Below are 24940 nucleotides of genomic sequence, written 5' to 3'. Positions count from 1 at the left end.
GAAGTCTTTCATGATTTGTGTAAAAGTCTGGGTGTTGTTAATTTAATATAGTTTTGGTGTATAATCCGGTTTTATAGATATTTTTTTTCTATAAATAACTTTAAAAAAATTCATAACAATCACCAAAAATACATTATCAATGACTTTCAAATCCACCTTGTATGCATTATAAAATCTACACAAATACATTAGACTTTTAAATCCAGTGATATCGAGTGTTAATTAAAATCCATTAAAATCCTTAATCCAATAACACCCCTTAAGTTTTTATCTTTGATCCCCAAGTTGGAAATAATGTCACCTATTATGAAGATTCTTTAAAGACTATCAATCAATTGCACCTATTAGCTTATAATATTTAAAGATTGCAAGCTAATAAAATAGCTCATACTTTCAAAAAAAAAAGTAAATATTGATGTAAATAATGGGTTAGCTGTTTCCCTTTGACATCCATGAAAAGAATGGTTGCTAATTATGTGAAGAAGAAATTGAAACTGTCAATCACATTCTATTTCAGTGTCCATTAGCAAGACAAGTATGGACCTTATCCAATGTGCCATATCCAGTGAAGGGTTTTGGTGAATCAATCTGTGCCAACATGAATCATTTGATTCAAATATCGCAAGTGAAAGCTATTCTGCAGGATATAAGATTTGGCAACCCTTGGATTTTGTGGTTTCCGTGGAAAAATAGAAACAAGATGTTATTTGAAGGAGAAAGAGCCTGGGCAAATAAAACAGTGGAAAAAGCGTTTGAAGATGCTCAAGCATGGTGGATTGCTCAAAACAATAAAACTCACAAGGAGCAAAATAAGCCTCAACAAACTGTTTGGACCCCTCCTTTGATCGGAGATCTTAAATGCAACATTGGATTTGCTTAGTCTAAGAAAAAAACTTTATCTGGTGCATCATGGGTGGTCAGAGATTCAAATGGAAAGGTCTTAATTCACAACTGAAGATCATATACCCAAGTACATTCTCTTACTGAAGCTAAGTTAAAAAGTTGGACATGAGCTTTGGACAACATGAATAAGCATCATCTACAAAGAGTTACTTTTGGAGCATCCTCTTTTGAGATCATTCAAGCTCTCCATAAACCGAAAGATTGGCCAGCTATGATAGGTCACATTGCAGAGTTGTTAAGCTTTAAAATCGATAAATCTAATTGGTTTATGATAATAGAACCCCCAAGCTGTAACAGAGGAGCGTTCGAAATAGCAAATAGTGTAATAAAAGGATTACATCTGCAATCCTATGTTGCTAGTGGTCATCCTAAGTGGCTATTAGAGTTATTTGCTAAAGAGCATGTTAAACAAACGGAGACTGGGTACATACAAGAGTGTATCTCAAGCAAGGTTTGACCTGGAGTTGAAGTAGAAGGTTGCAAATTTTCCTCCTTGACCTTCTAAGACCATTCAGAGTCGGTTTTGACCAAAAGAAACTTCAGAAAGAGGAAAAGTATCTTCAATTCAAAGTTATCTAAGGTGAAAGGTTTGTCTTTTGTCCTCTTGTCTGGCAGTTTGCATGAAGAGGTTGTTTTTATTATATTATTCTTAGTTTTCTCCTTGATAAGATTTGGTCTTTGTTGACTGTTATTTTATCAATGTAAAAATTTCTATGTTATCTTTGATTTTTAACTTTTTTTTCTTTTAACTTCTTATAACATTATTACTATTTCTATAAATCTTTTTTTATATCTTAGATATTAGCAAACCTTCCTCTTAAATATCCTCTTAATTCTTTTCTTATATCTCTTCTACTTATATACCCTTTTAGTTAACCTTTTTACCTATTACTTCATTTCTCTCTGGTTTTTACCTCAAACTTCTCTTCTTTTCCTTTTAAATACCTTTTCATGGCTGTCGAGATGTGGAATAAAATTCAAAACTTGGTTTTGGGACGTGATGATCCAGTAATACTCATCCCTCATTCTGCATACGTAACAACGGTAACTCGCAATAGGTTAAGTCTGATAGCTAGACCATTGAATCCAAGTGTTCAGAATCCTCAGACTGTGATATCTTCTTTACCAAGGTTATGGGGTCTTGCTTCACGAGTTCATGGAAGAGTACTGGATGGTACTTTTATTCAGTTTCTTTTTTAATCAGAAGTAGATCTTATCTCAGTGCAAAGAAGGGAACCATGGGTTTTCAATAATTGGTTCGTTGCTTTGCAAAGATGGGAAGACTTTCCAAGCTTAGATTTTCTAACTACTATCGATCTCTGGGTTCAAATTCGGGGCATCCCTCTACCATATGTCTCTAATGAGACAGTGCAGCTTATAGCGGAAAGACTTGGAGAAATAGTAACAGTGGATTTTCATGAAGCAACAACTACTCAGATAGCTTGTATCAGAGTTAGAATAAGGAATTGGAGAAGCATCCAAATTTGAAATAGGAGAATCATCCAAACATCCAAGATTTGAGATAGCAAAAGATAGAGAAAAAAAACTAAAGCAAAAGATTCAAAAATACAAAGATGCAGGAATTCAGATTCCTCCAAATAAGAGATAATGTCACTCTACAATCACTATCAAGGTTTTTTGGGAACCTGCAGTATCTTCAAAGTAGGAATAATGGAACGTTTGTTTACTTTTTGGTTAGCATTTTTTGGATCCTGCTTATCTACAGCAGATGGGAGATGAAGAAATAATTGCAGATCAGTGTACTGATCTTTATTTCATCTTTTTAGTTTAATCGTTTTGTTTACTGTTCTATAATTAACTTTAGTAGGAAAACGCGTTGGCCACTTTGAGTTATGCAACACTGAGATTATTTTTCTTTATGTGATAATCCAACCTTGTAATATGTGAAAAGTGGAAGCTTCCATAGTTGTAATTTTGGTACATGTTATATAAAATCAGACTTCAAGAAAAAAAAAAAAAAAAAAAAACTGTTTCCTTTGTTTTTGATAAATTTGGATATAGGGTGCGCAATAAGGCGGAAATTACAAAAACACCGTCCTCAGTCTAAATCTAGTTTTTTTTCCTGCCTCATACTTTGCTAATTTGCACATTTTATCGGTTTGGTCCGATAAAATTAACCCCGTTATTTCCGGTTCGATTTACTATGTAATTACTCAAGATTCGGTCCAATTTTTATTTATTTTTAATTTTTTTGCTCTCTCCCTGGCTCGGACGAACGACGACGACTTTGGTCTCTGCGCCTGCTGGAAAACGCCGAGGAATTGCACGAATCCGTGAAGCTATTTGATATCTGAGTAAATTCGATTTCTAGGTAACTAATCTCCTCTTCGATCACAATTCTCTCGAGCAATTGGATTCTTCATAAATCCTTTTATAGTGCAACCTATTTCGATTTGATTCATGAGTCGAAAGAACATAGCTTTAGTGGAAGTTCTAAGTTTGGGAGGCAATGATAGCTTTATGATTCTCGAATATATTGTTTTAGTTGTGGAATTATGATAATTTTATCAAGTTTTATCGGTTCCATCTTTGATCTGTGCCTAGATTGATTTTGATTTGGAGATTTTTTAAAGGTCTATACTTTTTTGATTTTGTTTTGGTTTAGCGTGGAACTGCATGGATCTGGAAACTGAGAATCGAATAGCTTCGGTTCTTTTAAGAGAAGCAGCAGAATTGAGGAGACAAGCTGAGAAAGATGGAGTCCGAGCCTATCTTGAGAAGCCTAATGTAAGGCATCGCCCTAACTCTAGATTTCTCACGGCTACTGTTCTTGGTGTTCAGCAAGGTATCATCTTTTCATTCCCTAGACCTCGCTTCTATTGAATCAAATCTAGTTTTTCAGGCTTAGATCTTTAGTTGGGGTTGATCTTCTTATGATGTTTTTAACCTGCATCTTTTAACTTTGTACTCTGATATTCAAACGTGTGTTTTGAGATTCCAATTGTGCATTATGGTTTAAATGTGTTTGTTCTTTGTGCCATGCAGCAAACAAAGCTTTAGAAACCAATGAGATGTGGAGTCTTCGGAGTAAAGAGATACAGTGTGATGAGAGGCTCAAAAGTAAATCAAGAGAAGAGAGCAGCAGTAAATCAAGAGAAGAGAGCAGCAGTGGTCAAAGTGAGCACAGCAACAGGAAAGGTTTTGTTAAGAGATGCACTTCACTTGATGAAAATGTTACTACTCGTTTATCATCACCATCATCAAGCCAGAACAGAAACAAAAGATGGCAGTCAGAAGATGATGATGATGAAGGCTTACGAGATGTCGACGTTAAGACTTTTCTCCAGTCAAGGTATTTCCTTTCTTTATACTCAATCTTGATAGTAGATGCTGCCTCCTCATGATATCTTCCTTTACAATAATTATACAAACGAATTGGGAATCGGCTTTTTTTTTTTATATAAACTTGTGTTTCTGGTCTATGATAGGGTCAAGCGTGGCAGAGGCTCTGTTGGTCCTAGGATGGATGAAACATTCCCGTGTCTGCCTGTGACGGAATTGTCAAGAACTTCTGATACAGGAGACCGGAAGCTAGGGCGTCAGCCAGAGCGATCGCCTTTGTTGAGACGCCGGACAGATTCTTCTTATTCTTCTTCTTCTTCTTCCGAGGAGGAGGTTCGTGAACGTGCTCACAGAAAAAGAAAGGAGCATAAAAAGAAACTTAGTAAGAAACACAAGTCAAAGGAGAAGCAAAGGAAGAGGAAGAAGAGAAAATATGGTAGCGACTAAGTCTTCTATTCCGGTATTTTACCTTTACACCGGCATGTTGTATTTACTAATATGATCATATTTTTATTAATTCTAGTATTACCGATTATTACGTCTTGAAACCATATAAAAGTTCACATCCATGCCCTATTATGATAGTGACAAAGTTTAAAAGTTGGAAACAAAGATAACAAATTATGTGCTTGAACTATCTGCTCCTCTTCACAGTAACAATATCTGATAGTAACAATATCTGATGCAGCCATAGTAACTGGCTGGTCTATATACGCATACGCTGTGCAAAAAGCACATAACAAATGAAACAATAAGACGAACTATTTAAGGTCATGCTTCTGATGTTCAGCTTGCTTTCCAAGCTTATCCTGCCCACCATGTCCTGTATATATGATCACATCTCCTTGATCATCATGTAACCTGAACATTCTCTTTCCTATTCGAGATATCGAAACTGATGTAACCTGTCGGCCTGACAGACAACGGGTTGTTTTTAAGAGTACTAGCAAGCTTCAAAATGGAGCTACCCATCTCAGCCTGCCCATCAATTCTCTCCAGCCTAAATTTATACACACCAAAACCAAATATCCCAACATCGAACCAAGAATCAACAATCCTAAACAACCCATCGTAAACATAAACTCTGCTAGAAACAGAGTTCTCATACTTCAACCCTCTAATCACCCTGACTTCAATCCCATAGTACATACTCCGTTCCATGGCAAGATTCCCACCTTCCAGCTTCTGATGTTCAGCTTGCTTTCCAAGCTTATCCTGCCCACCATGTCCTGTATATATGTATCCCTCTCTTGTTGAATTACAGACAGAGAAGTAAAAAAAAAAATTGCCAAAACAGAAGAGTCATAGAGAGATGTAATTTACTAATGCAATTTAGAAAAATCCTTGAGCCATAGAGGGGGGAAAAGTAAGCATTTCGACTTCTAAATTGAAATGGATTTTTCTAAAATCAAAATGGCACCCACGTTAAAGAAGAAAATAGCCATAGAAAGTCGAAGAATCTTACCTCACCAAAGAGAAGAATCAATGTAACTGAAATCAAAATGGCACCCACGCCGTCGTAAGACCATCACGAAATATAGGAAGCGTCTGAAAAGATTAAATCACTACTAACAATCAAACAACATTCTCAAAAACGTATATGAGAATGTTGAAACATTTACATATGAGTAAAGTGACAAGCAACAGATGCTGATTCTTTACCACTGGCAATATCTTTGGTGAATCTGAAATTGACAATCTCAATGTCTACGTCTTGAAGAAGGTAAGACTTTAAAAAGACCATTACTTATATACAGATCAAATGTGTTATGTACACCACAAACAATAAACAATATTTTTGTATTTTGTATTGTATAGGTTGGATTATTTCCAGATTTGTTGGAACAAAAGGTGTTACGGCATTTCGATGAAGGAGATCATGTAAGAATCTTTTATAGCATATAATATCACATCCTCCATTGATGAATCACCCTTTTGTTAAACTTTTAAAGGACTTCTTTTGTCCCTGCAAGGTTTCAGCTATGGTAACTGCAGGAGAATTTTACACAAAGAAAGACCTCTTTCCAGGATTTGGACGACCTTTTGTATATTACGCAAACATACTGCAGAAGTTGGTAAACAATACATACTTATATAACGTATCTATCTATTTCTTCGTAGAGAAATATAGTCACATGTTTTAGGATTCTTGTTTGCAAGGTAGGAAGGAATTCAGAAGCAAAAGATGCGGCTAGAGTAGCATTGAAATCACCTTGGTGGACATTAGGATGTCCTTAAGAGGCATGTCTAAAAAATAATTCTTGTACTTCTTTTTTTGGTTGTTCTGAGTTTTAAAGCATATAAAAACATTTTAATAGTCATGAACACAGCTTGAAAACATGCAGGACGTTGCTAGTATTGCGCAATGGGAAGACGAGCAGATTGAATTCATAAGGGTACTTCCCAAGTTGAGGACAATCAACTCTCTGTTTCTCTCCACCTCCTCTTGTCTCAACACGTTTTGCTCAAATTCGATGCCTTTTCCTAATCGCTTTGTTCTTTCCTTTTGACTCCTTTATGTTGCTTGATTTGCACTGTACTTGGAACATAAGAGCACACAATTGGCCAACACTTGTTATCTCCGGGTTCTGGAAGACGAAGACGCCATGTCTTTAAGCATCCAACCTCTCCAATGACTTCAACAGTGTTTTCAATTCCTTGTTTATTAAAAACCACAGCAACTTTCTTCTCCTCGTCAATGAAGAAACTCTTATGTGAAAGCCCCCGCTCAATGTCTTGTCTATCAATTGAGAAGAAATTGATCCATGACACATTGTTGGTCTCAATCTTAGTCGTAATCCATACCTCAAGCTGACCTGTTTTGCTTGACTGAAATAAAGCCGCGATCTTCTCTTCTCTAACACAAGATAGTGATGCAAACTGTTCACCCCAAGCACTAAACGGCAAAGGAAGAAGCGGTCCAAATCTCTCTCTTGTAAAATCAAAACAGATTATATGATCATTGAGTGGGCTTACCTTTCGTTCTACACTCCAGTAAGTGTTTCCCTTGAGAGAGACACCACGGTCATACCCTATAAGCCAGTGTGGAGAGATATCAAGAGTAATCCATGAATCAGAATCAAAATCGTAGATTTCAAACCGTAAAGCAGGGTTGACGGGGAGAAGTCTGCTATCTGTTTCCTCTATTACTGTTGTTTCATCTGTAAACCTCAAGATCTTGAAGCTACGACAAGATCTGTTTTCGCTATTATTTTTGTATCCCAGAGCATACTTGTAATAGTCTCGTCCTTTCCATGCACTTGCGCTGTTATATTTTCTGGTTTGGATCCACCTTGTATGCCCCAAACTCGGATTCCAAACAACAATCTTAGTGTCATCGTCTTTCAAGATGCATAACAATAAACCCTCGCAATGAAAGACTTCAGATATCTTGACTTGTTCTGAATCCTCTAGGCAAGTAAGTTTACCTCGAGACTTTATGGATAAATTGTCGTTCACGGCAATGCCCATTAAACGAACATTGCAATCCAATATCACAATCATTCGATTCTCCCCTAATTCCTTTGCTGCTGCTTCTTCTTTGGCAATGCGCATCTCCATAAAGCTCCGGCTTTTGAACAAACCGTTCCACTTTTTGCAAGTTAATCTCACTGATCTCATAAATTTCCAAGGAACCCTGTAGATAATCTCCTCTACCAAATCCCTTGGAAGATTTGACATGGACGGCATCATCATCGTAATTGATTCAAGTTGAGAAAAGGGACCTTCATGACCAGAATCAACAATGGCTACAGTCACCTTGAGGTTATCGAGTAACAGAGTGAATCTCCTTGACCTAACAGCAATACCCTTATCTTTGAGGTCAAGCTCAAGTCCCAAAAGGTGGTGTGTGTATTCCCCTGACCCGTCACTTACAAACTTCACATGCTTGTTCTCAGGGTATGTCTTTCCCCATGCCTTCATCACAAATGGGTCATTCACTGCAACCAACCAATTACCAAATCAAGCACACTCAAGCCAAAATACGATAACCAAACCAATTGTATAGACTTTTCACTCTGCACTCTTCTACGAATTCAATATTTTGATCATATTTCAGAAGTATACAAACTCACCACTAAAGCAAATGATCTCATCAATACCCCTTGACTTAAGCTCCTCTGTTTTCTCAATGAATCCAGACTCAAGCTTCATGCTAACCTCACAACAAGAAAACACAATTCTCTAAATCAAATCTACAGATTCATCAGCTTATAATCAAAACCCACATCTATAGAACTAGTTTGAAGGATAAATCAGAAAAAAGTTTGAAACTTTATACCTGCATGTGGGAGAGAAACCACCAGGGACATTGAAGAGAATGACTTTTTTACCGGCGGCGAGAGAGTGAACGGAGACTGTCTGAAGCTGATCATTTTCATCGTAGAAAGAGATAGTTCCGTCTGGTACAACATCGCCCACACCGATTGGAGCCATGAGAAGAGATCTCTGCGGCTGAAGAGTTTTGGAGTTTGAACAAAATGAAACTAGGGCTCCACAAAATTTATCATTAATTGATTTCTTAGAATTATGGTTTTACTAGGACAGTTTCCCGCACAGGCAAATAATTTTAAAAACAAAAGATCAACATAACTATTAAAAAAAAATCTAATAGGTTATTCTAAAATTAATTAGTCATTGAAACGTTTATTTGTTTTAATAATTTTATATAGTTCAACTAATTTATCAAAAAATATACTATTAAGCACAAACATTTGTACTATTATTGAAATATTTTAGATGTCGATATATAGAAAATCATAAAACGTAGAAAAATCGATTGTTTTAAAAATTACCCGATTTAGTTTTCAATTTTTATTTGTTTTTTTTTATACAGGATCAACCAGCTCAGCATTGGTCTCTGGCAGAACTAACGTTACGGATTTTGGCGCAGCCTAAGAGGGTTCGGATTTGGTAACGATCCATTGAAGCAAGGAGAGTAAAATCTCTTAAGAGACTAATGATATATAGCCAAACAAAAAAGAAACATTTGAAACCATAGAAAAAGATGTTGTTCATGCCTACACTGATACAACATTCGCCGGACAAGTGACAAAGTATGAAAGTTGAAAACAAAGACCAAAGTTATCGACATTCATAACCAGTTCAGTGGTCATCCACTGTGTGTCTGTCAGGAGTCTTCAAAATGGTGATCAGTTTCGTCAAAGATCTCTTCCTGCAAGCACATGCCCAACAATAAATAGTCATGTGAAAAATAGTTTTTTTGGTAGTTAACTTATATAATATAAGATTCCTTACCTGCAGAAGTTCTTCAATGACATCCTCCATTGTAATGATTCCGACAGCTTCTTCTTCCTCAGCAAGTTTAGGCAGCGGATTGCCATTCAATTGCAGGATGTCTGCATCATTGTCTTTTGACCACTTCTTGGACTTTGACCCTCCTTTAAACGAACTTGCTCGATTAGGAAAGCTCTTCCACTTCTGAAGCGATCTTTTTGTCCTTAACATTCTCTCCTGATGAGTAGGAGTTCCCTCACTATCCAAATCCACTCGGACTTCCTTAACACTCCCTATTTGAGAAAAACCAAACCAGATATACTCAAAACTTGAAACTCAGTAAGACAATGTTTTGTCCATAAATGAAACAGTTTACCATTTGTAGAAGGTAATGGGTGGATCTTGTCGCACTGTCTCACAACAACAGCCATGTGGCTGAGTCCTTTCTGGAACTCGTTCAATATGTCATATAGAGGCAAGATTTCTGGAACTCTAAAACAAAGTAATAAATCAGCTTTTGAAGCACATTCAAGTGGGTTTAAAATTGCTTAGAATCGGAAATTTCACCTTGGGATCCTTCTTATTGTGACATTCTTGACAGGTATTTCTTCATCTGGGTTGATGGTCAATAAGTTCTTTACCTGAAGATAATAGATATGAATGGTTAGAACTGGAAACAGAACACTTAAGAAGACACTATATGTGAAAATGACATTAGAGAGAACTACTGCTTGAGGCTGGAAGTTACCAGAACAAGGCCGATGATGTTAGTTGGTTGCTCATAGTATACTGGAACTCTGCTATGCCCTTTCTCGAGAATCAAGTTCATCAAATCTCTATACCAAAGGAACACAGAAATAAAATAAAATAAATGTTTAGCAATAAGAAGAATAAATACTCTAGGCAAGTCTGTTTCTAATTTGATAGTTCTCAGAAGAATCACAACACAAAAACCTGTCTAGTTTGGCATTGATATCAATCACAAAGATATCAGAAATTGGTGTCATTGCATCCTTGACCATTTTCTCAGACAGTTCAAGAGCTCCTGCAATGATTGTCGTTTCATCATGAGTCAACTCTCCACCCTTTCCAGCCTGAAAGAAATAGGATACTAAACAACATGACATAAGAGGAATGGGATACAGAAACTTTTCACCTTGAAGATGGGATCAATGCATACCTCATTTCCATGAAAATCCACAAGTGTTTTCAGCTCAGCTCTTCGAAAAAGTGCTGCACGACGATGGCCCAATAGAAAGTCCAGCAGCTAGATTATTCAAAGGGAAAACAAAAACACTTTTTATAACAAAGCGCATGATGGTTGGGGCATTGACTCCTGCAGAGATTGGTAAAATGTTTTTACCTTGCTAATTGGCCATGCAACTGGTAAGCAGAGAAAGACTAGAACACGTACAAACGGAGCCACTGTTGCACCAATCGCCAAACCATAACGTGAACAGATTGACTGTGGTATAATCTGCAGTTGCAATAAAGCCAACAATCAGATACATGAAAGTGATTAAAATTGCTCAGAAACTGTTTTCCCTGTTGTTTAATATTATTAAAGGAAAGAAAGGGTAATCTTACCTCACCAAAGAGAAGAATTAATGTAACTGAAATCAAAATGGCACCCCATGCCGTCGTAAGACCATCAAGAAAAATAGGAAGCGTCTGAAAAGAATAAATCACTACTATCAATCAAACAACATTCTCAAAATGTGTATGAATCAGAGAGGCTAAGGTGAAGTTGTTGAATCATTTACCTCCATAGCAGCTGCGTTGCATATGAGTAAAGTGACAAGCAACAGATGTTGATTCTTTACCACTGGCAATATTTTTGCTGCAGCAAACAAAAAAAACTTTGATCTATTAACACAGAAAGAGACTGAGCCTAACAAGACATAAATTAGACCCATATTGATACTGCAATATTTGGAACAAAGCAGACTGCTCAGAACAACAACTGAATCATCGTCGATGACATAACAGCTATTACTTGATCAAATTTGGAGCTTAGAGTAGGGTAAAAAGTGATAAAAAGGGTATATTCTAGTCTTGATAAGTAAAGTTAGGATAAGACCAAAATCTTTACCAGTATAATAAACACACACGCAGCAACTGAATATTACAGAAACCAAACTCGACCTAAAAATAACCAGATACGTTTGGAAGTAAATCAAAACGCCCAATCAATGAACTAACTAATAACCAAATTCGAATATTACCATCACAAACAACAACAACAAAAAAGACCATCGGCAACATCTAACTACACAAGTGTAAAACCCATTCTAAAATATAACTGCAATTGGTGATAGAAAAAAACAAAACTTTACAAAGCAAAATTGGTGAAATAACAAAACTTTATAAGAGAGTGAAATCGGAATCAGGGAACTCAAAGAGAGGGAAAAGTGTTGTTACCAGCGTATTGGCGATATTGGGGAGTACCGGATTTAGCGAGAACTTCAAGATCAACGAGACTCATAGACATAAGACCCAATGTTAAACCAGACATGAGTCCAGCGAACAAGACAAGAAACGCAATCACAGCTATATGTATGAAGAAGTTTGTGTCGCAACATTGATACTCCACCGCCATCAAAAAAAAATCGACTCTTTTCTAGATAAACCCCCCCCCCCCCCCCAAAAAAAAAAAGCTCAAGAAATCAGAAAACACACACACACACTCTTTAAACTAAACCCCTTAGCTAACAACAACACTCACAGACTTGACATCTCTCCAAATGTTTCTTGAAACAGAAAACAGAACAGTCGTCTCCGACTCAATTAGTAACCACACACAAAAAAAAAAAAAAAAAAAAGAGAGACTTTAATCAAAGTGAAGCTCAGAAAAAAAAATATCAGCGAAAGAAAAAGAAAAAAAGACACTTTTTGCAGAGAAATCGAAGCAATTATGGAGAGAGAGATGAGATGATATAATAAAAGAGCAGAAGAAGCTCGTGCGGTGGAGATTCCACTGGAGATATATAGGCCGTGTTTAATGACAATACTAGCCCCGTATGTGTAAAGCGGTGTAATGTAATGTTAGATGAGGAAGGGTGTTTACGTAAATGTAACATTTGTGTCTCTTTAATTACGTACTATTATTTGTTAATGATGGTGACGCAGCAAAATTAGCTGGTTTTTTTTTTCCCGCTACGTAGAGGAGGTGGATTTTTGATCCTCCGATACGGATCTTCGCCCACGACACTTTTTCTGTGTTTGCGTGCGTCGTCAAACTGAATGTGTTTTGTTGTAGTAAAGCTTTTCTATATATATATTTAATTAAAACAAACAAACAAAAAAAAAAAACATTTGTTATTTACTTATTTTTGCTCTTAAATTGACTAGATAAATTACCTTTTTTTCTTTTTCTTTTTAAATGAATGGCTGATGTAGTTTCCTTTTTACAGTACTTATAATTATAAATTTTTTATAATGGAGTACTATTTACTAAAAAGTTTATACTACCAAGAAAATTCTTTTTCCACCCGATGACGAAGAGAAAGCTTTCATTATGAGCTACTTTTTAGGTCGGCAAACTAACTTATTTAACAAAAGATTTTACTCGAGTTCCCATACAATAATATTTTCAATTGTTTCACTCGTGCGTCGTGGCCGTCCATTTCTTTTAGCGATCTCATGTCCATTTTATCAGGCCCAGTTCATCCAATAATTCATAGTATCTGTGTAATGTATCTAACATAGTACATATGGTTCCAAATCCGCAAAAAACATTAGCTAAAAGCATTGGTAATGTTAAAATAAACTAGAGTACAAAAATAAAACTAGAAAAACAAATGTTATCGAAAATGAATATGCTTAGATCCAGATCATGGATTCATATCTATATTCTGGAGAAGATCGGATTTCATATATTTTGTACGAGATGAATCACATCTTCTTTAATACTATGTACGATGATATAACTACTATGTTAGTACTTAGTATATGTGATTTATTTTTCTTTTTAATAAAGTATTTATTTTTTAGTATTTGGTATATGTACCCCGATAATTACAAATATCTGGATTTTTTTGGAGTTGGAATGAAGCGCACGATGAATCAAAGAGAGAATATAGTGAATATTTTGCTTGCCCTAATGAAGATGTATTCTTGATTGATACACCACACAGGCACACACACACACAAAACAATATATGCTTGATTTGTTTATAGTCTCGACATCCGACCTTATTCATGGATATTCGTTTGACCAATCTAAACAATGGCAAATGGTTGATTATGAAAAAAAAAAAAAAAAAAAAAAAGATTAATCGTCGCCATGCATTCACCTGACCTAGTAAAAGTCATAGCAATTAACTAGCATAAAACATTTTAAACTATCTAGCTAGAGGATAAAATGTACAACACGGAACGGAACGGAAGAATATATATTCTAACGATTTGTTTTATTTTGTTCTTCAAACTTTCTCCTTAATAATATAAACTAACATCCTACAAACGTATATGGGAAAGATTTGAAGAAATTGTCTTGCAGTTTTAATACTGTAAAAAATTGTTCAGTCGAATCATTGTTTTTAATTTATTTACAAAGGGACAATTTGACTTCTTCGCCTAATTGACTTGGTAAAACAGAGATTTAAAATAATACAATTGCTACAAGTGTATTCGTTGGTAAAATAATAATCTGGCAAGTGTTATTACTTGTCCATAAAAAAAACTCCTACGTAAACTCTATATAAATCCTCGTGTCTAACCCATAACACACAACACAAAGTAAAAGAGCTCGTACGTAGACAACTAAGAAAACTAAATGAAGATATTCAACTCTTCTCAAATCCTAATACTCGTGGCGTTAGCTCTTGTCCTAGCTTTTGCGGTTCCTCTGAAAGCCCAAGACCGGCCACAAGACTACCTCGATGTACACAATCATGCTCGCGACGACGTTAACGTGCCTCATATAAGATGGCATGCGGGGGCGGCCAGATACGCCTGGAACTATGCCCAACAAAGAAAGCGGGACTGTCGTCTCGTTCACTCAAACTCAGGCGGGCGTTACGGTGAAAACTTGGCATGGAGCAGTGGTGATATGTCTGGTGCTGCTGCAGTGAGATTGTGGGTCAAGGAGAAGTCGGACTACTTCTACAATTCGAACACATGTCGTGCTGGAAAACAATGTGGTCATTATACTCAAGTTGTGTGGAGAAACTCGGCGTGGGTTGGGTGTGCCAAAGTCAAGTGTGACAATGGTGGAACCTTTGTGACTTGCAACTATTCTCCTCCTGGTAATATTAGGGGCCGTAGGCCTTACTAATTAAGTAAAAGTGCGAATGCAGACGAATGTAACTTGTCCATAGCGGACGTGTGGTGTTTCTGTAATATCAATAATTAATCATCATCATAGGATGATATGGTGATTCCTTTGTGTGTTTATGGTTTGTATAATATGTTGTGACGGAATAATACGCTTTCGGTGCTTAAAATTGTGACGTACACTAATTAAATGACGTGCTAAGTTGAGGTAGCGGGCTAAACTTAACACAATATTGCTTCCATCCTACCATATTTTATTTAATAGTATATTACTATAAGTTATAATTGTGATTTTTTTGCTATTTAAGTCATCAATTGTAGGCAACCGTGATGTTGAAACCGTTGTTTTTTTTTTTATATATAAAAAAAAAACAATGTTATCGATCCCATACTGAATTCTTCAACTGGGGACCATCATAAATTGGTTTTGCCACCTTATCATGTTTAGGGTGCAATCCTAGTCTTCTTGTAATCGTGTATGTGCTTATAAATGTTAAAAAGGCTTGTTTGATGGCTAAAATTCAGAAACATTTGGAAAGTATTTGCCGGATTATTTTTTTGCATGTTGATACAAGGACATTAGATATTGATTTCGATTTGCCCAAAAAAAAAATATATATATTTTATTTTCGGAATTTTTTGAGGTGCTGTTTGAATTGACAGAAATTGGTATTTTGAACCAATCGGAACCTAAGGTTAAACGAGAAAACAAATATATTTGGTTGTGGAAAAATACGAGGATTAAGATAAGCTATAGTCCAGAGAATTTAGATTTCGAACATATCAATTCGAGAGACTTTTATTCCAAATGATACCCAATAAACAATAGTTACTTCTTTTGAGGTTGTGGAGTACCGTTTTAGAAATTTGAAAGTTTTCGTCTAGGCTTATTTATCTACACAAGTAACACAACATGTCCACGTCTGCTTTATTTTGTTTTTAGTCGACAACTACATTATTTTTGCTTAGCTAGAATGACTGCATAGTCATGTGAGAAACTACGTAAAAGAGCATTGGGGAGATGATCAGTTATACTTTTATAAGATTTATAGATAATTAATTTACACATTTCCATTGATATATATATTTTTAAACGTTTCTGTTTTCAAGTTATAACATCAACTCCAATAACAAATGACGAAAAATTACATTAGTTTGATAGATATCTATAATTTCCAACGATTATCCTCTCTTTACCAATTGATTCAATCAAATCCCGTATATATATAATTTTTTAAAAAATGTATGCTATTAAGTATCGATCTCTTTTAAGTTTTAAGTCGTCCAATTAACTAAAATTATAAAATCAATTAGTACATATCGTTGATAATAAATGGCCATACTTGCAAATAGAAAATAAGCTAAAAAAAAAAAAAGAAGAAAATAAGCTAATGAATAACCATCATGTGACAAACTATATAATATCGTGATGGCTGCATATTAATATTTGTATTATTTAGCTATCCTACGTCAGAAGACATGCACAAATTAAATGTCAGTGATGTGAAACTCCAACAACTATATATATATATATATATTATATGCATTTTATGGAACATTTTCTCATATATATATATATATATATATATCTCTAAAGTATTAGTATTAATTAATAACCGAATTATCAACATACACTATGATATCGTTTTTACGTTTATCCTCGAATTTTTTTTATCATCCTTCCTTGTTTAATAGTCTCGCCTTATATCCACATCTTCTTAATAGTCAGTTATTTCATTGTTAAAACGTTACATCTCACCAACATCTTAAACATAAAAATTTACCATCCACATTCCACAAGAATGGACATATCATATTTATAACTGTATGTATGTATGGATGATCCAATCCATGACAAACACGAACATGGCAATATATAGTTCAATCGACAAATATATACAACGTACTGTATATGTTATACTAATCATACATAACCAATAGTGGTACTCAACCACCCATATGAGAATGCAGAACCACACGCTCATATTAGAATTTCACTAATCACGTCAATTACTATGGCTGTAGCTACGAAAGAATCAATTGGCCTACTATAATATTAGACCGAAGACGCATATATACATTTCTAACTATTAATCTGTAAATCATTTTGAATTTTCGTCTTACATAAATATTATAAAAAATTACAAGTGATTGTTTCTAAAATATAAACGTTCAACAATTATTTCGATACAAAACTACTATATAATGTATTCAATCCTCACTTGTAAAACCCACAAAAACTAATAAACTCAAACGTCAAAAACGAAAAAGATGGAAATCTTTAACACATCTCAAAACATATTCTTGGCTCTAACCTTTTTCCTTGTTCTCATCGTTCATCTAAAAGCCCAAGACAGTCCTCGAGACTTTTTGGCAGCTCACAACCGAGCACGAGCCGAGGTTGGGGTGGGTCCCTTAAGATGGGACGAGAAGGTGGCTGCTTATGCCCGTAACTATGCGAACCAACGTAAAGGTGACTGCGCTATGGAACACTCGAGCGGAGCCTATGGAGAGAACATCGCTTGGAGCAGCGGTGGCATGACAGGCGTTGAAGCGGTTGACATGTGGGTGGGCGAACAATTTGACTACGATTATAATTCCAATACATGTGCTTGGGACAAACAGTGTGGCCACTATACTCAAGTTGTGTGGAGAAACACAGAGAAGTTGGGATGTGCAAAAGTGAGATGCAAGAATGGTCAAACCTTCATCACTTGTAACTACGATCCTCCTGGTAACTGGGTTGGCGAGTGGCCTTACTAAAATAAAACTCCATTCAAATGCGCTTATGAATCTATGTCTTTACTTTCATGTATGTTTGTATAGTTCAGTTATACCAATCATCTATCATGCAACTAATAAAGATTGGTAATTGTCCGGTCTGGTCCTCTTTGTACCATATATTATATATGTATATACGTGGAATAAAAAAATGCAATGCTACTGTTTGCACTTGCTTTGTTTGCTAAATGAAAATCTCCTCTCCTTTTCTATGTATACGCGCACACATAATTAAATTTATATTAGATGTACTACGTAAAAAACACAAACACGATCAGAAAAGCACCTAATATGTTATTTAATTAAAAAATCGAACCCCTTACATTTTCATTACGCTCCAATGATTACAGAGACACATCCGTCTTTTTTCTTTTCAAACGAATGTGAGTTTTCGCGTTTGGATTTACAAAAAAGCTTAACCTAAGAATGTTTATATTTATTATGTACATGCTCATGCACAAAAAAAAAAAAAAGAGTGTGGAAATTGGAAACAGATTTCAGATCACTCTCTATATATATATGAAGCCATATGTTCCACTAAGGAACATCAGTTATGCATGTTTTGATTGAAAGATTACGGATAACAGTTATTCGTAATTTCTTTTTGGGTTACGTATACGTGAGTTTCTCCACGTATCGATGCAAATAAAAGGTCGAACTCGAAGCCGATTCGTTTAATTTCTCCGAAAAACAGAGATTCATTGTTAGCAAAATATATTTTGTCTGTTTTTGTTTTGCACCCCTTAAAGTTTTAGTTTCTTCGATATGATTATATGAATTATTGGATAGTATTCCAAATGGTGACTTTGTATTCGGAAGACAATTAGCTATAGAGGAATTATGTGATCTGTAAACAACATTAACTACACGGCGAGACTTTAATTTGCTATAATAATAATAATATTATTATATTTTCACATCGACATCGCCTGAAACCGCTTAGGTCATCCGGCTGCTTGGGCAAGGAGGCTGCCCACTAGAAGTTGACTACTGTACTAATTAACGGTTAATTAACACATTTGTGATTGAATATAAGAGAATATGCATGCCAAGGGTTTTTAATCAGTTAGCTGATTTTGTTGAAAATGATTTTACACCAACCATAATTTTGGTTAATTTGGATACTTTTGCTACATCAACAAATTGTCAATTGACCTTTTAAACCAATTGGAATTCCGAATCTGAAAGCCCATCTTTTAGGATATACTATGAAATATATAGAGTTTTTATATTAGAGTTAACATATATATATATATATATATATATATATACGTCATGGAGACGAAAAATGATCTTTTCAGGGATTTGATACATATCATGAATTTTTTTTATCAACTTTTTGTAATTTTTGTTTGTACTTTTTTCTGTAATTTTTTTTTATCTATCATGATTTTTTTTTTGAATTACTAAAGTTTCCGGGGCCTTAGCCCGTACATCCCTTCCAATCAGAGATCAGAGTATTTTCTATGGTCCTCTCCCAAGCGCCGTTCTTCGGGTGACTTCTAGATTTTGCTAGAGAATCTTTACCAACTGAGTTATCCAAGTTTGGTCTATCATGAAAATTTTTCCCTCACCATGAATGAGTATTTGCTTTATTTTGGAGGTCTACGGATCAGCGCCGGTACCTTATATCTAAATAGTCTCTAGAAACGATTGAACCAAAAATATATTATTCTTTCATAGCTATCCGAGACTTTAAGCGATAAATTGCTAAGTTGCAGTACGTTTCTTTATTGATCGACTGAACCAAAAAATACAAGTCACATTTTTAAAAAATTATATCTGATCCATAGCCGAAACCAATAATTTTAAAGATATTATTCCACCACCCTTAGCCGACCGAGATACTCAATTCATCACTATCAGCTCTACAAGCATGCCACCTTTTTTTTTCGCACACCCTACACAACCCTAATAACGTGCGTACATCACTTCACATTAATGTTTAGAAGCCTTTAGTCTTTTAAATATAGTGTCTAACCAGATTTACTTCAAAACGTGACACCAACTAGGCCATTTAACTATAATTTGTGTATATTATATATAAACATTTTAAACTTTCTATAAGTAGCCATCGAAAACAAACATTCATCTTACACTAACTTTAATTTGTTCCATGAATCTTTGAAGACGAAATAAATATCATTAAAATGTTTCAGAAGGTTGCTCTTGAGACCTTGGTTCTCCTACTTCTCATTAATTACATTACACAAATCGATGTTTCCTTTGCACAATACTCTCAGTATCCGCAGTCACATGAGTCTCCGGACAGCTACCTCAGACCCCATAACGCAGCCCGAGCCGCGGTCAGAGTGAAGCCCCTAAGTATTAGAATAGGAATACATATATTCTTCAGTGTATATAAGGAAGCTTAGTTAATAGCCCCAACGGCTATATTGTACATCGACTCATATGTAATCTTGTCAATACAATGATACCAGCATCGAGGGGATTAACCTAATCAAACATGGTATCAGAGCTAGTGCTCTAATAAACCGCCTCTTCTTTCTCTCTTATACAAAAAAACAAAAACAAAAAAAAAAAAAAAAAAAAACACGCTCCTCTGTTTCTTCTTCTTTTTCCGTCCTCCTCTGTTTTTCATTTCTTCTTCTTTTTCTGTCCTCCTCTGTTTTTCATTTCTTCCTTTTCCCCCACAATGGCGGCTCCTACTCCTGTTTTCTCTGTTTCTGATCGCTCCTTAAATCTCACCCAGATCAAGGCTCATATTCCTATTATTTTGGATATGCACCAGATGAACTACGACATATGGCGAGAATTGTTCGAAACTCATTGCCACAGTTTCAATGTTCTTGGCCACCTCGACGGCACATCCGCTCCCTCTGGTCCAACGGACACTCTCTGGTCACAAGTCGATGGTACCATCAAAATGTGGATCTATGGCACGATCTCCGAATCGCTCCTTAAGACTGTCTTGAAGACGAAGTGCACCGCTTGTGACCTCTGGACCACCATCGAGAATCTCTTTCGAGACAACAAGGAGGCTCGTGCTATTCAACTTGAGAATGAGCTCCGCAACCTCCAGATCGGTGATCTCTCTGTTCATGAATATTGTCAGAAAATGAAGTCTCTCTCTGATCTTCTTGCAAACGTCAATGCCCCTGTCACGGATCGTGCGCTTGTTCGACATCTTCTCAATGGGTTGAGTTCTAAATTTGATAATATTATTAATGTCATTAAACATCGATCTCCTCCTTGCTCTTTTAATGATGCTAGATCCATGCTCAAAGATGAGGAAGATCGTCTCAAAACTCTCCGTCGTCCTGATCCGTCACATGTAGACCATGCATCATCTCCTCAGGTTCTTCTTGCTACCTCACCCTACCAATATGATTCTCGCTCGGCTTCCTCCTCCTCCTCTCACCAACCCAATCGCGGTGGGGGTCGCACCAATCGCGGCAACCGTGGTGGTCGTAACTCCAACCACAACAAAGGTCGTGGAAATGGCAATTGGAATACTGGGCCTTGGCCTTCTCAGCAACCTACTTGGCCATGGCCTCAACCCAATCAATGGCCCATGTTTCCCCAATGGCCCAACATACCTACATGGCCCAACATGCCTACGTGGTCTCCTTCGTCTACTTCGCATCATCCTCCCCCATCATCGCCTCACTTTTCCATGTCATCTCGTCCTTCTTCCGGCATTCTCGGCTCTGCTCCATCACCGAATGGCTCTGCGTACCTCACACAACATTCCCCTTCCTCGCCTTCGACAGATATGATACCCACTGCTCTTGCCGGCGCGTTCAACACCATGACTCTTACGGACCCTGCGGATGCTAGTTGGTATATGGACTCTGCGGCAACAGCTCACCTCACCTCCCATCCTGGTACTCTCTCTACTCTCTCCTCTTCTTCTCCTCATTCTCTACCTCGTGTTATTGTCGGTAATGGTTCTCTTCTCCCTGTCACTGCTTCGGGTAGCACTCTTTTTCCCTCCGCTTCTCGTCCTCTTCATCTTAAGAATGTCCTTCTGTGTCCTAGAATTTTAAAAAATCTTGTTTCGGTTCGTCAATTTACGGTTGACAACGCTTGTACTGTTGAATTTGACCCTTATGGTTTTCTTGTTAAGGATCTTCGCACTCGGACCCCTCTCATCCGATGTGATAGTGCTGGTCCACTCTACTCCGTCACGTCCTCATCCCTTCCATCGTCTCCTCATGCCCTCGTTGCTACCGCGTCTGCTTCTACTTGGCACCGTCGCTTAGGCCATCCCGGCCACTCCGTTTTTCGCATTTTGTCTTCTTCTGGTTTATTTGATTGTTCTCAAACGGATATTTCTGGTTTATGTCATGCTTGTCAGCTAGGAAAACATATTCGTCATCCTTTTTACTCTTCCTCGTCTTCTGTTTCTTTGCCTTTTGAAATAATACACTCTGATATTTGGACTTCTCCTGTTTCCAGTGTGAGTGGCATCAAGTATTACGTTATTTTTCTTGACCAGTTCTCTCATTTTGTTTGGATTTATCCTCTTCGTCAAAAGAGTGAAGTTTTTGCAAAATTTTTACATTTTTTTAACTATGTTAAAACCCAATTTCAAGTTCCTATAAAAAGTTTTCAATGTGATAATGGTGGTGAGTTTAACAATCGTCAAATGCAGGCTTTCTTTTCCTCCCATGGTATTCATGCTCGTTTTTCTTGTCCTTATACTTCTGCTCAAAATGGTCGTGCGGAACGTACTCTACGTACTCTTAATAATCTTGTTCGTGCTCTTCTTTTTCAAGCTCACATGCCCAACACTTACTGGGTTGAAGCTTTACATATGGCAGCTCACCTCTTTAATCTCCTTCCCTCGACGACCATTGCAAATCAGATTCCCTTCACTCGCCTCTTCAACAAACCTTCCTCTTATGATCATCTTCGGGTGTTTGGGTGTTTGTGTTACCCCAACCTTCTTCCTACGACTGCGAACAAGCTATCTCCTCGTTCCACACGTTGCGTTTTTCTCGGGTATCCACCTAATCACCGTGGTTATCGGTGTCTTGATCTTGCTACTCATCGTATTATTATTTCTCGCCACGTCGTCTTCGACGAGACCTCATTCCCGTTTTCTTCAGTACGGTCGGCTACGCCATTACCGTCTCCTCCTACCTCTTATCTCCCTCCTATCTCTCTTCCTCTACCTCCTTCACCACCACTGCCTGTCGCTTCCCCATCTCCTCCACCCTCACCTCCGCTATCACCCACACAACCTTCTCCTCCGGTGCCTCCGTCACCACCGGCGCCTACTTCTCCTCCGACGCCACCACCATCAACTGTTCAACAACCTCCTCCACCACCAGCCCCTCCTCGTATCCGCACAAGGAGTCAAAGTGGTATTCTCAAACCCAAGCGCATTCTCTCTCTTCACACTACTCACATTTCTCCTCTTCCTCGTTCTCATGTTCAAGCAGCTCGTGACCCTAACTGGAATGGGGCGATGTCATCTGAGTATACGGCTCAAAAATCTGCTGGTACATGGGATCTTGTTCCCCGTCCTGTGAATACTAACATTGTGCGTTCTATGTGGTTGTTTAGTCATAAATTTAATGCAGATGGCACTTTATCTCGCTACAAAGCTCGGTTGGTCGCAAACGGCAAATCACAACAAGTAGGTGTTGATTGTGAGGAGACCTTCAGTCCTGTCATTAAACCAACGACAATCCGTACTGTTCTTACCCTGGCTGTTGCACGTGACTGGCCTCTCCACCAACTTGATGTTAAGAACGCATTCCTTCACGACGATCTTGAGGAAACCGTTTACATGCACCAACCGCCGGGCTTTGCTGATCCAGACAAACCAGATCATGTGTGCCTTCTCAAGAAGTCTTTATACGGTCTCAAACAATCTCCACGGGCATGGTTTCATAGATTTTCGCAATATGCTACCAAAATTGGCTTCCACAACAGCAAGTGTGATGCGTCTCTCTTTGTTTATCGCCAAGGCACTGAACTTGCCTATCTTCTCTTATACGTCGACGATATCATCCTCACTGCTTCTTCCCCGGCTCTTCTTAGGTCCATTCTCTCCTCTCTTAAATCTGAATTTTTAATGACTGATCTTGGTCTACTTCACTATTTTCTTGGCATTGCGGTTCGCAGGGACAAGAATGGTCTATTTCTCAACCAACACAATTATGCGGCTGATATCCTCCATCGTGCAAACATGTCCAACTGTAAACCGGTCACAACTCCGGTTGACACCTCCGCCAAACTCCACGCTGAAGTCGGTGCTCCTGTTGCTGATCCGTCATTGTACCGTAGTCTAGCCGGCGCTCTCCAATATCTCACCTTCACTAGGCCGGATATCGCATATGCTGTCCAACAAATTTGTCTCTACATGCATGACCCTCGTGAGCCCCACTTCACCGCAATGAAACGCATCCTCCGCTATCTCAAAGGAACCATATCTGAAGGGCTACACATCACTCGCTCCAAGACAACGACACTCACTGCCTATACTGACGCTGATTGGGCTGGTTGTCCCAATACACGCCGCTCCACCTCTGGCTTTGCTGTTTTTCTTGGTGACAACTTAATCTCCTGGTCCTCCAAGCGCCAACCCACTGTCTCTCGCTCTAGTGCTGAGGCCGAGTATCGCGGTGTCGCAAATGTTATGGCTGAAACAATATGGATACGTAACCTTCTCCTTGAACTTCATTGCCCTCTGAACACGGCGACACTAGTATACTGTGATAATATAAGCGCCGACTACCTCTCTACCAATCCGGTCCAACATCAACGCACCAAGCATATAGAGTTAGACATCTTGTTTGTTCGTGAACGTGTTGCCATGGGCCAAGTTCGTGTCTTCCATGTCCCATCCTCCCATCAGTATGCAGACATCTTCACCAAAGGTCTACCTACATCTCTGTACCGTGATTTCAAGTCCAGTCTCAAGGTTCATCCTCATCACGTTTCGACTGCGGGAGGGTATTAGAATAGGAATACATATATTCTTCAGTGTATATAAGGAAGCTTAGTTAATAGCCCCAACGGCTATATTGTACATCGACTCATATATAATCTTGTCAATACAATGATACCAGCATCGAGGGGATTAACCTAATCAAACACTAAGATGGGACTTTGGTATAGCCACTGTGGCACAGGACTACGCAAACCAACTAGCCGCCGGTTCCTGCAGTCTTGAACATTCCTCTGGACCATATGGTGAGAATCTTGCATATGGCGGTGGAGACATGTCGGCAGCTCAGGCGGTTGCGATGTGGGTGGATGAGAAGTCGTATTATGATTTTTATTCAAACTCGTGCCACGGTACGGCTTGTGGACACTACACGCAGGTCGTGTGGCGTGGCTCAGCTCGGCTCGGTTGTGGTAAGGATAAGTGTGATAATGGTGCAAGTATTGTTGTGTGTAACTATGACCCTGCAGGCAATTTTATTGGAGCTAAACCATATTGATTTCAAATTCAATTGAT

General features: G+C 37.6%; 5 protein-coding genes, 1 long non-coding RNA gene and 2 pseudogenes across 7 annotated transcripts; 6 read left to right on the top strand and 2 right to left on the bottom strand.

Annotated features, from left to right (window-relative positions):
* The first annotated feature begins 1854 nt into the window (after nt 1-1854).
* On the top strand, nt 1855-5482 carry LOC109126800 (uncharacterized protein At4g02000-like; annotated as a pseudogene).
* LOC104716782 (uncharacterized) lies at nt 2941-4764 on the top strand. Its single transcript, XM_010434225.3, has 4 exons — nt 2941-3235; nt 3530-3709; nt 3910-4216; nt 4353-4764. Exons 2-4 carry the CDS (start codon nt 3541-3543, stop codon nt 4651-4653), a joined length of 777 nt encoding a protein of 258 aa, XP_010432527.1. The 5' UTR covers nt 2941-3235; nt 3530-3540; the 3' UTR covers nt 4654-4764.
* Nucleotides 5483-6021: 539 nt separating the features above from the next.
* On the top strand, nt 6022-6527 carry LOC147935758 (uncharacterized). The gene is made up of 2 exons (XR_015567774.1): nt 6022-6087; nt 6180-6527. It is a non-coding gene; the product is annotated as an uncharacterized LOC147935758 (long non-coding RNA).
* LOC104716781 (peroxiredoxin-2A-like) lies at nt 6455-8747 on the bottom strand. The gene is made up of 3 exons (XM_010434224.3): nt 8489-8747; nt 8283-8362; nt 6455-8147 (listed from the first exon to the last, which is right to left on the bottom strand). Exons 1-3 carry the CDS (start codon nt 8641-8643, stop codon nt 6691-6693), a joined length of 1692 nt encoding a protein of 563 aa, XP_010432526.2. The 5' UTR covers nt 8644-8747; the 3' UTR covers nt 6455-6690.
* A 369-nt stretch (nt 8748-9116) lies between these two features.
* On the bottom strand, nt 9117-12429 carry LOC104716780 (DUF21 domain-containing protein At4g33700). Of its 2 annotated transcripts, none has more exons than XR_015569224.1 (11): nt 11866-12404; nt 11208-11284; nt 11032-11115; nt 10808-10921; nt 10625-10711; nt 10399-10538; nt 10193-10280; nt 10012-10085; nt 9821-9928; nt 9466-9737; nt 9117-9382 (listed from the first exon to the last, which is right to left on the bottom strand). XR_015569224.1 is itself a non-coding variant. In XM_087470615.1 (11 exons), the coding sequence occupies exons 1-11, from the start codon at nt 12041-12043 to the stop codon at nt 9338-9340; spliced, it is 1275 nt and encodes a 424-aa protein (XP_087326741.1). In that variant the 5' UTR covers nt 12044-12429; the 3' UTR covers nt 9117-9337. The 2 variants fall into 2 exon arrangements, 1 of the variants encoding a protein (XP_087326741.1); XM_087470615.1 differs by having other exon boundaries at nt 9821-9936; nt 11866-12429.
* Nucleotides 12430-14188: 1759 nt separating this feature from the next.
* Nucleotides 14189-14891, top strand: LOC104716779 (pathogenesis-related protein 1). Its single transcript, XM_010434220.3, has one exon. The coding sequence runs from the start codon at nt 14222-14224 to the stop codon at nt 14720-14722; it is 501 nt and encodes a 166-aa protein (XP_010432522.2). The 5' UTR covers nt 14189-14221; the 3' UTR covers nt 14723-14891.
* A 2053-nt stretch (nt 14892-16944) lies between these two features.
* On the top strand, nt 16945-17691 carry LOC104716778 (pathogenesis-related protein 1 pseudogene; annotated as a pseudogene).
* Nucleotides 17692-20158: 2467 nt separating this feature from the next.
* Nucleotides 20159-21627, top strand: LOC147935757 (uncharacterized). The gene is made up of 2 exons (XM_087470206.1): nt 20159-21350; nt 21593-21627. The coding sequence occupies exons 1-2, from the start codon at nt 20159-20161 to the stop codon at nt 21625-21627; spliced, it is 1227 nt and encodes a 408-aa protein (XP_087326332.1).
* The last annotated feature ends 3313 nt before the right edge of the window (nt 21628-24940 follow it).

Source organism: Camelina sativa, chromosome 10 (assembly GCF_030686135.1).
Source record: "Camelina sativa cultivar CO46 ecotype springtype chromosome 10, ASM3068613v1".
Classification (NCBI taxonomy): domain Eukaryota; kingdom Viridiplantae; phylum Streptophyta; class Magnoliopsida; order Brassicales; family Brassicaceae; genus Camelina; species Camelina sativa.
Note: the sequence above shows the minus strand (reverse complement) of the source record. Positions and strands in the feature narration are given on the sequence as shown.

Excerpts from the sequence above, each read along its gene's own strand:
- LOC104716779 (XM_010434220.3), top strand. The coding sequence starts at position 14,222 with ATGAAGATATTCAACTCTTCTCAAATCCTAATACTCGTGGCGTTAGCT.
- LOC104716781 (XM_010434224.3), bottom strand. The coding sequence starts at position 8,643 with ATGGCTCCAATCGGTGTGGGCGATGTTGTACCAGACGGAACTATCTCT. Across the intron at positions 8,363-8,488 it reads GGTTTCTCTCCCACATGCAG|CATGAAGCTTGAGTCTGGAT; the intron begins GTATAAAGTTTC and ends TTGTGAGGTTAG. Across the intron at positions 8,148-8,282 it reads TGAGATCATTTGCTTTAGTG|TGAATGACCCATTTGTGATG; the intron begins GTGAGTTTGTAT and ends GGTTGGTTGCAG.
- LOC104716780 (XM_087470615.1), bottom strand. The coding sequence starts at position 12,043 with ATGGCGGTGGAGTATCAATGTTGCGACACAAACTTCTTCATACATATA. Across the intron at positions 10,539-10,624 it reads TGGATTTTCATGGAAATGAG|GCTGGAAAGGGTGGAGAGTT; the intron begins GTATGCATTGAT and ends TATTTCTTTCAG. Across the intron at positions 9,937-10,011 it reads ACAATAAGAAGGATCCCAAG|AGTTCCAGAAATCTTGCCTC; the intron begins GTGAAATTTCCG and ends ACTTTGTTTTAG.
- LOC147935757 (XM_087470206.1), top strand. The coding sequence starts at position 20,159 with ATGGCGGCTCCTACTCCTGTTTTCTCTGTTTCTGATCGCTCCTTAAAT. Across the intron at positions 21,351-21,592 it reads TCACCTCACCTCCCATCCTG|GATCTTCGCACTCGGACCCC; the intron begins GTACTCTCTCTA and ends TTTCTTGTTAAG.
- LOC104716782 (XM_010434225.3), top strand. The coding sequence starts at position 3,541 with ATGGATCTGGAAACTGAGAATCGAATAGCTTCGGTTCTTTTAAGAGAA. Across the intron at positions 3,710-3,909 it reads TGTTCTTGGTGTTCAGCAAG|CAAACAAAGCTTTAGAAACC; the intron begins GTATCATCTTTT and ends TGTGCCATGCAG. Across the intron at positions 4,217-4,352 it reads AAGACTTTTCTCCAGTCAAG|GGTCAAGCGTGGCAGAGGCT; the intron begins GTATTTCCTTTC and ends GGTCTATGATAG.